This window comes from Ranitomeya imitator, chromosome 6, assembly GCF_032444005.1.
Source record: "Ranitomeya imitator isolate aRanImi1 chromosome 6, aRanImi1.pri, whole genome shotgun sequence".
In the NCBI taxonomy this organism is placed as follows: domain Eukaryota; kingdom Metazoa; phylum Chordata; class Amphibia; order Anura; family Dendrobatidae; genus Ranitomeya; species Ranitomeya imitator.
This window is the reverse complement of record NC_091287.1, coordinates 112,425,320-112,439,784: the sequence shown is the minus strand read 5'-3', so window position 1 is coordinate 112,439,784 and position 14,465 is coordinate 112,425,320. Positions and strand designations below refer to the sequence as shown.

General features: G+C 43.3%; 1 protein-coding gene across 3 annotated transcripts in view; it reads left to right on the top strand.

Moving 5' to 3' along the window:
* Nucleotides 1-14,465, top strand: part of SLC4A7 (solute carrier family 4 member 7) — a 176,740-nt gene that overhangs the window by 72,449 nt on the left and 89,826 nt on the right. For all 3 annotated transcript variants that reach the window (XM_069730008.1, XM_069730009.1, XM_069730010.1), the window contains exon 2: nucleotides 7,857-7,938. In XM_069730008.1, coding sequence (XP_069586109.1) covers nucleotides 7,857-7,938 — 82 coding nt within the window. The remainder of the gene's footprint in view (nucleotides 1-7,856; nucleotides 7,939-14,465) is intronic.

Sequence of the window (14,465 nt, the reverse complement as noted above, 5' to 3'; positions counted from 1 at the left end):
TGAAAGGAAAAGTGTTGGAGGCGTCGCAGCTACAGAAACAAAATTTTGCACAGCCACACGTCGGGACCCTGAGAGCGTCAAAGGCTTCATTGTGAGGTGAAATTTTAACCCCGCGCGTTCCAATTCACCAAACAATTTTGCCCCTATCTACATAATGGGGAAAAAGTGAAAGGAAAAGTGTTGGAAGCGTCGCAGCTACAGCAACAAAATTTTGCACAGTCACACGTCTGGACCCCGAGAGCATCATAGGCTATGTTGTGAGGTGAAATTTTAACCCCGCGCTTTCCAATTCACCAAACAATTTTGCCCCGATCTACATAATGGGAAAAAATGAAAGGAAAAGTGTAGGAGGCAAATTGACAGCTGCCAGATGTGAACACGGGGGACTTAAAGAATGAGAGCGATGGCGCCAAAGAGTATATACCGTACAGTTGCTAAGGCGGTGCCTCGACATGGGATACTCACCACACACGGGGATATGAACACACACAAAATGCGCCACACTCTACCACGTGCTTGAACACATATTACCCTCAGCACACATTTCACCACAAATACACCAACCTCGCCACATAAAAGTCAAAACACAAAAGTCGCCACTCAAAACTCGCCACGCGCAGAACTCGCCACATGCAAAAACTAGGCTCTTGCAAAACTCGCCACAAGTGCAAAATTCTCCTCATGAAAAACTCGCCACACGCAAAACTTTCACACGCGGAAAAATTGCCACATGCACAAAAGTTGCAACACATGCAAAAGTTGCCTCACACAAAACTTGCACATACTCAAAAGGCACCACACATAATACTCGCAACGTGCAAAACTCGCCATACGCAAAACTTGCTGCACACAACTTGCTACACTAACCTGTCACATGTAACTCGACACACAAAAAGTTGCTACACGCATGTTGCTACACAAAACTCATCTCACAAAAGTCGCTACATGCATGTCGCCACACGCAACTCAACACACACAACTTGACAAACGAAAATCGCCCTAAAACACACACAAGTCTGGTATTATTCTTCAAAAATAAAAATCTGATTAATAAGCAGACAAACTACAACAATTGCACCATATAGGAAATACGGCAGCTGTCAGTCACATGACCTGTCTATTATGTGTATGTGTGAGCTAATATATACTGCCAGGGGGAGGGCTTCCTGTTGGTTGGGGATTTATCAGGCTGCCAATTTAGCTTACAAATACTGAGGTAAAAATACTGAGCAAATAACGTGTGAACGAGGTTTAATACAGGAGGAGATGACACACAGGTATATACTATATACAGGGGAGATGACACACAGATATATACTATATACAGGAGAGATGACACACAGGTATATACTATATAGAGGAGGATATGACATAGGTACATATATATATATATATATATACAGGAGGAGATGACATACAGGTATATACTATATACAGGAGGCGATGACATACAGGTATATGCTATATATAGAAGATGACATGCAGGTATATACTATATGCAGGAGGAGATGACACTCAGATATATACTATATACAGGAGGAGATGACATACAGGTATATACTATATATAGGAGATGACATTCAGGTATATACTATATATAGGGGAGATGACACACAGCAGGTATATACTATATACAGGGGAGATGACATACAGGTATATACTATATACAGGAGATGACATACAGATGTATACTATATATAAGGGAGATGACAAACATGTATATACTGAGGTGATGAGGTGAAAATGAGAGGTGTGAGGTGAAAATGAAAAGGTGTGAGTGCAAAATGAGAGAAGTGAGGAAAAATAGTGGAGTGATCAGAAAATGACAGATGTGAGGTTGAAATGACAAGTGTTAGGGGGGAATGAGAGGAGTGAGGGAGAAAATGAGATGTGATTGGGAAAATGAGAGGCGTGATGGGAAAATAAGAGAAGTGAGGTGCTATAACTAACCACAGATATTTACTATGCCCAGGCAACGCCGGGCTCTTCAGCTAGTGTTTCTATAACTATGGGAAATGAGATGGTGCCCATTCTTAGACAGAGGCCTCTAAGCGTCCACTAAATCAGCTTGCATGTAGACGATTGGTGGTAGTTTAAAGCACCACGCTACACTTCAGTGCTGGAAGAGTGCTACTAATGTGAATTCTCTGCCCCTACTCTCCAACTAATGATTGGTACAAACAACCTTATTTTCGGTCCGAGTGCGATCCCACAAAACATCACATAGCAGTTGGACCAATGTTGGTCTGTCTGCAGAAAAAATCGAAGCATGCCCCCGAGTTTGATCTGATATTCAGCCATGCAAGTCAATGAGCCCATGGAAAACTTCAGACTGCACTCGGATGACATCTGATTTCCATGGACTGACTTGAGTAAAGAAGATGGAGAAATTTTTTTTTCCTCCCATTTCCTCATCCACTCTGATCAGAGCGTCATTAGCATAATCGACTTGATTCTTTCGGATGAGTCTACGCTCGTCTGCACCTGCTCTTACCTGTCGCCATCTCCATCTTTTACCAGCACTGCCCCAGTCAGTCTCCAGGAGTTTGTGACCAGTGTTTGCTGGAGCGATCCAGAGGTCACTTTTCAATGCAAAATGCATAAATATCTTCAATGGAAAAATGTTTAAAGGAAGTGAGAAGACCAATTTTCATGCCACTTTTGCCCTAAAGATGCGATGTACTGTACAATACAAGTCAATGATCAGGCTGAAAAGACACCTGGGCATCTTTTTTTGCATTAAAAAAAACGCTAGCAATTTCTTCATTGTTTAATGGAGTTAAAAAAACAAAACAAAACACAAGTACAACAAAAGCTTAAAAAATGCAGGAAAACAAAAAAGCGAGAGTAGCTATTAGTACTCTCTACAGAAATAAAGCGTCAGGGGGAATGGGCCTTCCCAACATTCTGGCTCATTACCATACAAACCTGATTAAACAAAGTTGCTCCTGGTGGTCTAAATCAGAACCCCCAGCCTGGCTGGAGATCGAATCATCTTTGAACCTGGATAGAGCCCCTAGAGAATTGATCCTAAACCAGCTTATGAACATAAGAAATTCCAGTAATAAATCCCACCCAATTTTTATTGCAATAAGTAATGCATGGTCCAAATTGGCTAGGCCCAAAAGAAGAACTGAAAGATTCGAGTCTCTGAAAAATCTGGCCATCTCTTATATATTTGAGTTGCATAACAAAATGGTCAATCCCAAATGGTCCGACTACAAAATCACAAAACTTTCCCATATATTTGACGGAGAAAATTTTGTTCCTTTTAATTCTCTCAAAAACACTTACAATGTCCCCTCTGCTATGTTTTGCGAGTACATGATCATCAAGGATCAATGTCAGAAATTCGTATCAAAAAAGCCCAGTTTCTCTGAAGCGGCTATAAATCTGATTTGTAACCCCGACCACAATATTTTCTGGAGCTACAGATATATCTATAGCTGGTTCAACCATGACTCAGACTTCGCGAAATCTCCTTCCATGCTGAAATGGGAGCAAGACCTCCAGACAATAATTGACCCAGATGAATGGGAAAGTGCTTTGGTCCACTCATACTCAGCTTCCATCTCCATGTCATTACAAGAGTCCTATTTCAAACTAGTCACGCGCTGGTACCTCACCCCAGCAAGACTGTCCATGATAGGGGGTCACACCTCCCCAGATTGTTGGAGAGCGTGCGGAAACAGGGGCAATCTGCTCCATATCTTCTGGAGCTGTCCCAAAATTAAATCTCTTTGGTCTAAAATCTCTGGTTTGATTGGAGTACTTCTGAATAAAAATTTCATCCTGACCCCTCAGATGGCATTGCTCTCTGTGGGATTAAGCGACACACACTTTCCTCTCAAAGCGTTGGTCATTCATATCCTTTTGGTCACCAAAAATGCCATCGCATACAATTGGAAAAAGCCTAAACCTCCATCATTCCAAGAGATCAAAGATCGTATTGACCTCCATAGAGCATACGAGCAAAAATTCGCCCTAAATAATGACAGCCTCAAAAAATGCTCAAAAAAATGGGCTCGTTGGGAAGAAGTTTTCCCGTAGCAATTTTCAGTTGAAATTAGCACAAAGTGAACCGGACTTGGGTTTAACGTGTCTGTAATTCAAGACTGTTCAGTGAGTCCACCCCTCTTTCATGAGCAAATGTATTATAATTATAATTATTCACCTTCCAAACGCTGTTTTATCATTTGACAAATATGGTTACCTGTTGTCGCTTACTTCAAGTGTCTTCTCTCCCCTTTTTCTTCCCATGTTCTCCCCCCCTCCTCCTTCCAGCCTCCCTCCACCCCCCCTTTTCCCTCTCCCCGCATCCCCGCTTTTCCCCTTTCCATTCCTGCCCAGTTAATTGTTAAAATCCAATAAAGATTATTTGGAAAAAAAAAATGCAGGAAAACAGCTGACCATTGAAAAAAGAAACAAAAGGCTAAAAACTTCCTAAAATAAAAAATAAATGTTTAAGGCCACATGAGAAATCGTGTGAACATATAAATTCTGAAATCCAGTCCCCTAACCACAGGCCGTGCCATAAATGTGTGATCGCCCCTGGACAGGTAATGAATGTTTATCATGTGGAAGCCCCTTCAGACTGATGATGGAATATGAAGTGCCATTCTTCCCGTTGGCAGGAGACTAGATCGGCGTCTCTCGGTGCCGGGTATAACCTCCTGTGTTGCCAGCAGAGACTGATGCTTTTCGGGAGTTTTATTATTGAGAGGGACGTTTGGATGTCATCGTGCACCGCTTGTGAACGGTCTCATTCTCCACGTGGAGAGATTCTGTGTGTTTGCCAGCGGTTTATTCCTGGATCGTCTCCTGCGTTCCATTTAGTTAACGGCGATATAATGTGACCTGAAGATTTACAAGGCCATGCCTGCCGGTAACACTATCCTGCCAGGCAGGCCGCGTCCACGGGAATCCAGGGGTCTGCTTGGAACTCAACATAGCGCTTGTAAATTAAACTTTTCTTTTAATTTTTTTTGAAAATGCAAAGTTTGTAAATGGGTACAACATATTATTTGTCCCTGAAAAGATTTCCTTTCCCCTTCCGCATCCTAACTTCTCTTTAAATTACATAAATCTTATTGGATCTACAACTGTATTCCTAATTGATTTTGGCTTGTACAGGTCTCTGCCACATAGAGATTAAGCCTAATGAATTAGTACCCCCTACGGTATGTTCATAGATGCAGTTAGTTAGTTGGGTCAGAACCTCAATTTTTGGGAATTTTTTTATAAAGATACCAGAATGCCATCTGTGACTGGGCCTGAGGATGGACTTCTCACCGTACTGCATGTGATATTTGCTTTTTCATGTTGACCTGCAAATTGGCCCCAGATATGAAAGGCATTTGTAACTTCACTGGGAGGTGCCGTATTAGGGGCACGTACCCCCTTCCCACATTGTATAGACCGTGCAGCACAGGGGTGTGCTTTTTTAGCTGTAGTGAATCTGAGCTAAAACCGTTTTCTTAAATTCATCCCCACCTCCTAAAAATAAAAAAAATAAATCCATCAACCTGTCCCCGTGCTGCACTAATCATGAGGGGACTGTGTAGTAAGCATCAGTATTTGCGATGCTAGTGTGCACCCTATTTATTGTGTGACATGCTAGAACTACAGTTCCCACAATGCCTTGCACTCTACAAGCAGCTTACAGTAGTCTTAGGATTCATGACCGGTGAAGAATAAGGCTACGTTCACATTTGCGTTGTTGGGCGCAGCGTCGTCGACGCATAGCGACGCATGCGTCATGCGCCCCTATCTTTAACATGGGGGGTGCATGGACATGCGCTGGTATGCGTTGCATGCATTGTAAAACGCAGTACGTCATATAGGCGCACAAGACAGGGCGCAGAGGACGCTACTTGTAGCGTTTTCCCTGCGCCGAAATTCCTGATCTGTAGGATCTTATGACAACACATGCGTCGCAAAATGCTGCGTTGTGTACATGCGTTGTTGGTTGCGTCGCCGACGCTGCGCCCAACAACGCAAATGTGAACGTAGCCCAAGTTGGAATTTTTGTTTTTTTTAAACCCTTTGCAATGCGTAGGGGTGAAGTCTGTGGCATATCCCCCAACACAATCTGCACATAAAGTGTTGAGATATTGCAGCTGATTTTTGTTTTCTCTGGCGCGTGTGGATGTGCCACAAAGCTGAATGTCCGTCATGCCCCTATTTTAGGATCAGTTATAGTAAATGGAGAGTTTGTGTCGGGTCAAAGAAGCCTCTGGTGAGTTGGTCATTTGTTTCGCCAAAAAATGCAACGCTAGGCACACTACAAGTCAGTGTCTTTGCTGTCTACAGCAACTAGTATAATTATGTGACTGTCCACTTTAGAGGGTGGGAGGGAAGCTGTCCTCTGTGGAAAAAGCCTGCGGCATTCATGTCTGTCACACATTATCAGGAAGCATCTGCTGAGGGAGGTCATGAAGAGAGAGTCTAGACATGGTGGTTTGGGTTGTAGCCATAGGCTGCACGTATTGCTGTTGCTCCATGTAAGATGGTTGATATTTGGTCTTTGTGCTCATAGAAAGATCTAGTTGGGAACTAGGGGAAGTGAAAGTTGATGAGACCACGCTATGATCTAATGTATGGTGTTTCCATGAGGTGGTAGAACATGTTTGTCTACTTCTGAAATATTCAGTACCTGAGTGTCCATGTATCGTTCTCTCATGCCCGTCCTTTGCTCTGGGCATCGTTTCTGTGAATATAAACTGAAGTGACAAGTTTGTTCCCACAATGTCAGCCAGTTGAACTGGTCAGTTTATTGGCCATTTTCTAGTAAATCAGGTGAAATGTCTGTTACACGGGCAAGTAAAGACTAAAACAAGATCTTCAGCTAGAATAAAGTTTCTGGTCCTGGAGCACAATCCTGTGTGGCCACAAGTGCCATAATCGGCCTGAATCCATGAAGGCATAAAATTATCTTATAACATGAATTGTTTGATTAATGTTACAGGGAAGCTGTCATTAGTTCTGGGTAGCATGAATCGTAGCCTGGCTGCACAATTCCCCTTGTGTGTACATGAGGCGAGATTGAGGAGAAGTCAGATTAGTCCGGTCTCTCCCCATAGTTCCCTAAAGTTTTCTTTTGAAAGGCATTTTCAATATTTCAACGCTGGTGAAATTCTCATGTACACATGCAGGTGTTGCTGTGGTTTGGCATTGTTGTCATGCTTTTTATTCAAGGCCAGGGAGCACTGGTGATCTTTCATGGAAGCTGGTCTACAATTTATAGCGAGTTTGATTGGGGGATGAGGTGATGTTACAGGGTTCGGGTAAGAGACATGCCTGCGTTTCTTGTGGGGATAGAAACCACTAGCAGTCACCAGTACAAAGGAGGTGAAAGGAGATTCCTGGTGCAAAAATGTGCAAATGGTTCATTGGTAAGGTTAGTCACTTACTGGCTGTACCTGAAACACTTCTGTAAGCCCTTCATCTACCACTTGTGTGACGTTAACACTGACCGGAGGGTTAGGCCGGGGTCACAGTCCGCTTATGGAACAGTTTCCGGACCCGGCTGCGGATGTTCTGATCTGAATTCAGGAGCCTTGTAGGTAGAAATAAGGCTGTTGATTTTGGTTCAGGGGACTTGCGTCTGGTCCGGAAATCGTGGTCCGTACACAGGTAGTGAAGTTTAGAACGTTAATATTCTCAGTGAGTTTCAAACCAAGAACCCCTACTTATGACATTTCCACAACTTGGTGAAGGAAAGCCGATCTTTCTATTTTGGTTTGTTTTCAGTTTTAATGACCTCACAAGTTTCCAGTGTTTGGACAAACTGCTGCTTGCGAGCACAGACATGTATACATTTTTTTATTTTAATGTTCTTTCTTCTTTTTCTTAAGGGTCACGATGAAGAAGCGGTAGTTGATTTGGGGAAAACCAGCTCTTCTGTCAACACAAACTTCGAGAAGGAAGAATTGGAAAGTAAGTGTCCTCGTGTGCAGCTGGTTCCTTTTGTGTGCATGAACTGTGTGCCGAATACAGCCGTGAGAGAACACAAGCGCAGGCCCTTTTTTTTTTTTTTTTTTTTTTCTTTTTCAAAGCTGCTTACCAACAAGTGTAATATGAATTGTCCTCTGTCTTGACGCTTTACCCTTGAAAGTGTTCTGTATCTTCTCCGGCCCAGTAATTAGTAGCTTTTGATATGCTGAGAGACATCTACTGGGTAGTGATGTGATGGACTAATTATTATTATATATATATTTTTTCTTTATATAACATTACATAATTTCCTACATTCACTTTGAGGTAACCTGATTTTACCCACATCAGATAAGCAGTTCCTGCTCCTGTGATAATCCGCACACTCAGCTACCCCGTCTTCTCCGGTATCCAGTGCCATTCCTCTTCTCAGTGACATCACCGCTCTTCAGACTCTCGGCTCCCTCTATGCGTGATTCAGAAATCTTTTACAATGAAAGCCCACAGGGCTTTGTTCTGACACTCCGTAGCTTACCGTGTACAAGTCACTTCCGACTCATGCAGAGCGTAGTGCGTCCTACAGAGTCTAAAGAGCGGCGACATGTCTGAGAAGAGGAGCAGAGCGGCGCTGGATCCCAGAGAAGGAAGCGGAGTATATTATCCACTAACACTACAGTGCACACACACAATTTTACCCTTTTGCTTTTTTTACAATGTCACAAACATTGCTGCCGCTGTAATACTGCTGTATATGTGTCATGACACTTACACACTGCAAATATGGCAGCTACTGGGCCATGTCCGACCACATGTCCTGAATAGCGAGAGCAGTGTTGGAGCAGTAACTTCTTCCAGCTCGGTAGCTAGATATTAGTAGCTCAATGTCCGACTGTCCAACCTGCCCTCGCCGCACTGTCACTGCAGAGTTCAGAGCACAGCAGTGTAATTATCGCTCTGCTGTGCTCTCAGCACTGACTCCGCTCTGCTCAGTCAGTGTAATGCTTCACTCAGATGTCTGTGTGCAGGGATGTCTGATGAGGCTTTACTCCTGCGTCTGAAAAGTGCACCGGAAGTCTGATGCGCTTTGCAGACGCCGCAGTAAAGCCTCATTCAGATGTCCCTACATTACAGATGCAGGCATTGCACTGACCGAGGAGAGCACAGCAGCGCTACACTGACTGAGCAAAGTCATGCATCTATCTAATGTGTGATACGGTCTGCTGAGCCGTACATCTAACCCCATCCTGTGTGATACCATCCAGGTATCCAACCCCATCCTGTGTGATACGATCCAGGTATCCAACCCCATCCTGTGTGATACGATCCATGTATCTAACCCCATCCTGTGTGATGTGATCCATGTATCTAACCCCATCCTGTGTGATGTGATCCATGTATCTAACCCCATCCTGTGTGATACAATCCATGTATCCAACCCCATCCTGTGTGATACGATCCATGTATCTAACCCCATCCTGTGTGATGTGATCCATGTATCTAACCCCATCCTGTGTGATGTGATCCATGTATCTAACCCCATCCTGTGTGATACAATCCATGTATCCAACCCCATCCTGTGTGATACGATCCATGTATCTAACCCCATCCTGTGTGATGTGATCCATGTATCTGAACCCCATCCTGTGTGATGTGATCCATGTATCCATCCCCATCCTGTGTGATACGATCCAGGTATCCAACTCCATCCTGTGTGATGTGATCCATGTATCTAAATCCATCCTGTGTGATGCGATCCATGTATATGAACCCCAACCTGTGTGATGTGATCCATGCATCCAACCCCATCCTGTGTGATACGATCCATGTATCCAACCCCATCCTGTGTGATGCGATCCATGTATCCAACCCCATCCTGTGTGATACGATCCATGTATCCAACCCCATCCTGTGTGATATGACTTCATGGAGGAGAAGATCTAATCTGTGATCTACTGAACACAGAACACATCTGGTCAGTATCGGTGCTGACATTGATCTACTCTGTGATGCACTGGAGGAAGGAGGAGATGTAACTGATCATCGGTCCTTTTCTCCTCTCTAAAGCCGCTCTCTACACTTCTGGGTGTAGCATTGCAGGAAGCTGTGGCCACTGACGGGCATTGATGAATGGGGGGCTGAGCTTTTGGTCACGCTTAAAAGTACTCGCTGCTATTTAAATATGTACTGCTCATATTGGTTTTGCTCGGCCTAAGTCCACTATATAACTGTGTAGTTACTATAATTTGCATTTCAGGGTGGAAGGTGGGGGGCAGACTCCTTTAATGTGTGTATCCAAAGTATTCCCCGATGATAAACCGGCTCTAAAATGTGGTGTGAGCATAGCATAGAATTGGCAAAGCTGTACTGTTCCCCAAATGGGGAAACCAGCAGAGACCTCGCTCCATTCATTAATTCCATGATCACACTGTAACTTTAAAATATATCCTTAGGGTAAGTTCACACAGGGCGTTTTTGCTGCGTTTTTTTTTTTCTGCAGCAAAACCTGATCATCTTGGATGGAAAGAAGCTGTGCCAAAAAACGCAGGTTTAGGTGCGTTTTTTTGCGCCATTTTTTACATGGTTTTTTTCCATGCGTTTTTTTTTTCTCTTTGTGCATGCCAATAAAGTTGAGTGCACACAGAGAAAAAAAACAACTTCCTGTAGATAGATAGAATGAATAGATCGATTAGAATGAATTGACAGAATAGATATTTTACCTGTGGTATCCTCTTCCCCGGCGATTTCCCACGGTGCAGAGGATACCTCTGGTCAGGCTGTGAGGGAGCGCAGGCTCGGTGACGTCGCCGCTAGTTACTGAGCCTGCGCCCGCTCCGTCTCATTCATTCCCCAGTCGCTTACAGCCGGGAGCGGTCACATTAGCAGCGGTCGCATTAGCAGCGCTCCCGGTTGTAGCTTTATCTCCCCCAGATGCTGCTTGGGACACTCGTTCTATCGGACTACGACGGATCAGGGAGTATACTTTTGCTTTTTTATTTTATTTTTATTACAGAAGATCGAGGGCTTTGCTTTGGAAAGGCAGAACAATAAGAAGATGGTAAAACACTACACAGTTTTGATTTAATTAAAATACTTTTTTCTGCATGTGTGTGTTTATTTATACCCTTTAACCTCTATAGGATTAGTAATGGATAGCTATCTTATTGACACCACTCCATTACTAAGCTGGCTTAATGTCGCCTTACAATAGCAAGGTGACATTTACCCCTTATTAACCCGCTTGCCACCACTAGAGGGCAAGTGGGAAGAGCCGGGCAAAGCTCCGGAATTGGCGCATCAAATAGATGCGCCTTTTTCTGGGCAGCTGCAGGCTGCTACTTTTAGGCTGGGGGGCCTAAATCAATGGCCACTTACCAGCCTCAGAATATCAGCCCCCAGCTGTGAGCTTTAGCAAGGCTGGTTGTCAAAAACGGGGGGCCCATGCCGTTTATTTAAATAATTTAAAAAAAAAAGTGAGGACCCCTCTATTCTTGATAACTAGCTTTGCTGAAGCTGACAGCTGGGGGTTGCAGCCTCCAGCTGTGAGTTTTGTCTGACTGGTTATCAAAATTAGGGGGGAACCCATGACGTTTTTTTTAAATTATTTATAGCACAGGAGCGTCAGATGGAAACTCCAATCCGCCGCTCCTGCTCTCACTGTAATTAGTGGCTGTAGGTGTCAGATGATGGGATCAGTAGTCCAATCAGCTGACCCCAGTGATCGGAGGTGAGTTTACACCTCTGATCATAGCTGAGCGCTCCCCGCTGTCTTCTGACAGCGGGGAGTCGCGGCTCTCTGACCAGGGGGGAGGATTTCCCCGACGATCAGAAGCGGTGTTTGCCGCGCTGTCATGCATATGACAATGTGTCAAACACTAATGTCGGACCCCCCCATTCAAGTGAATGGGGTTCGGGTCCGCTCTGCTGGATGACTGGCTGCATGGACGCATCATGCAACCTGCCATCTAGATATAGAAGAGCCGAATGTGACGTCACATCCGGCTCTCCATGACTTTTCTGCAGCAAATACGCTGCAAGAACAGTCAACCTTGCGTATTTGCAGCGTTTTTTTCACCATCCATTCAAGTCAATGGGTGGAAAATGCTGAAAAAAAAATGCTGAAAGAAGTGACATGCTCTATGTCAAAAAAACGCTGCAAAGCACAAAATACTGATCAAACAAAAACCCAATGTGTGTGCATGAGATTTCTGAAATCTCATAGGCTTTGCTGGTATTGTAAAAAGCAGCTGAAAATTAGCATTAAAAAAAGCAGCAAAAACGCCCTGTGTGAACTTACCCTTAGCCTGCTAAAAACATAGTATGTTTGTGAATGCTAAGGCCATATTCTCCATGGCAGAAAATGCAGGGCTTTTCCACAGATTTTACTGCTTTAGTAAAGCGATGAGTAGAATACTGCAAAAAATAAAAACCAACAAAAGAAACCTGGCGGGATATCACTTGCTTTGGAGTTTGAAATATGTTGCATGCATTGCAAGACATTATTTCGCTGGATGTGAATGGATTTGTCTGAACACCCTGCAAAAAAATGATAAAAAAGCAGACAATGTGATTTTCTGGATTTTTTTTTCTCAGTTTGTCTCCCATAGTTGAGTTCTACATATGATGTAAATTACAGACGCCTCTCATCTTTTTAAGTGGTGGAACTTGCACTATTGCTGACTGACTAAATACATATATATATATATATATATATATATATATATATATATATATATATATATATATATATATATATTATATATATACTATATAAAGCTGAATGTGTGTATATATGTCCGGGATTGGCATCTGCACCGTCGCAGCTACAGCCACAAAATTTTGCACAGTCACACGTCTGGACCCCGAGAGCGTCATAGGCTATGTTGTGAGGTGAAATTTTAACCCCGCGCATTCCAATTCACCAAACAATTTTGCCCCTATCTACATAATGGGAAAAAATGAAAGGAAAAGTGTTGGAGGCAAATTGACAGCTGCCAGATGTGAACAAGGGGGACGTAAAGAGTGAGAGCGATGGCGCCAAAGAGTATATACCGTACAGTTGCTAGGGTGGGGCCCCGACATGGGATACTCACCACACACGGGGATATGAACACACACACAAAATGCGCCACACACTTCCACGTGCTTGAACACATATCACCCTCAGCACACATTTCACCACACATTCTCCAACCTCGCCACACAAAAGTCGCCGCTCAAAACTCGCCACGCGCAGAACTCGCCACATGCAAAAACTAGGCTCTTGCAAAACTCGCCACAAGTGCAAAACTCACCTCATGGAAAACTCGCCACACGCAAAACTTGCACATGCGGAAAAATTGCCACATGCACAAAAATTGCCACATGCACAAAAGTTGCAACACATGCAAAATTTCTTCACACAAAACTTGCACATACTCAAAAGGCACCACACAAAACTCGCCCTGGCAAAACTCGCCATGCGCAAAACTTGCTGCACACAAGTTGCTACACTAACCTGTCACATGCAACTCGACACACAAAAAGTTGCTACACGCATGTTGCCACACACAACTCATCTCACAAAAGTCGCTACATACATGTCGCCACACGCAACTCAACACACACAACTTGACAAACGAAACTCGCCCTAAAACACACACAAGTCTGGTCTTATCCTTCAAAAATAAAAATCTGATTAATAAGCAGACAAACTACAACAAATGTACCATAAAGGAAATACGGCACCTGTCAGTCACATGACCTGTCTATTATGTGTATGTGTGAGCTAATATATACTGCCAGGGGGAGGGCTTCCTGCTGGCTGGGGATTTATCAGGCTGCCAATTTAGCTTACAAATACTGAGGTAAAAATACTGAGCAAATAACGTGTGAACGAGGTCTAATACAGGAGGAGATGACACACAGGTATATACTATATACAGGAGAGATGACACACAGGTATATACTATATAGAGGAGGAGATGACATACAGGTACATATATATACAGGAGGAGATGACATACAGGTATATACTATATACAGGAGGAGATGACATACAGGTATATGCTATATATAGAAGATGACATGCAGGTATATACTATATACAGGGGAGATGACACACAGGTATATACTATATACAGGAGGAGATGACATACAGGTATATACTATATATAGAAGGAGATGACATTCAGGTATATACTATATATAGGGTAGATGACACACAGCAGGTATATAATATATACAGGGGAGATGACATACAGGTATATACTATATACAGGAGATGTGAAGACACAAAAGAGAATAGTAAAACCAAAAACACTCAGTTTGAAAAAATGTTGCAGTAATCCGCAAGTGCTAGTAAAAGATGTAAAAAACAGGGTATTTGGTTGATACGTTTTTTGCAAAAAATGTATACTAAGCTGCTCTACCAATCTTCACGGTATACCCTTATCAGAGCAGTCCTAACTAATGTATGCAATCCCTATCTGATGTATTTAAAAACCTGATCATCTGTATATAACCTGTGTGAACAGGGTTCAGAGAGGAAAAAT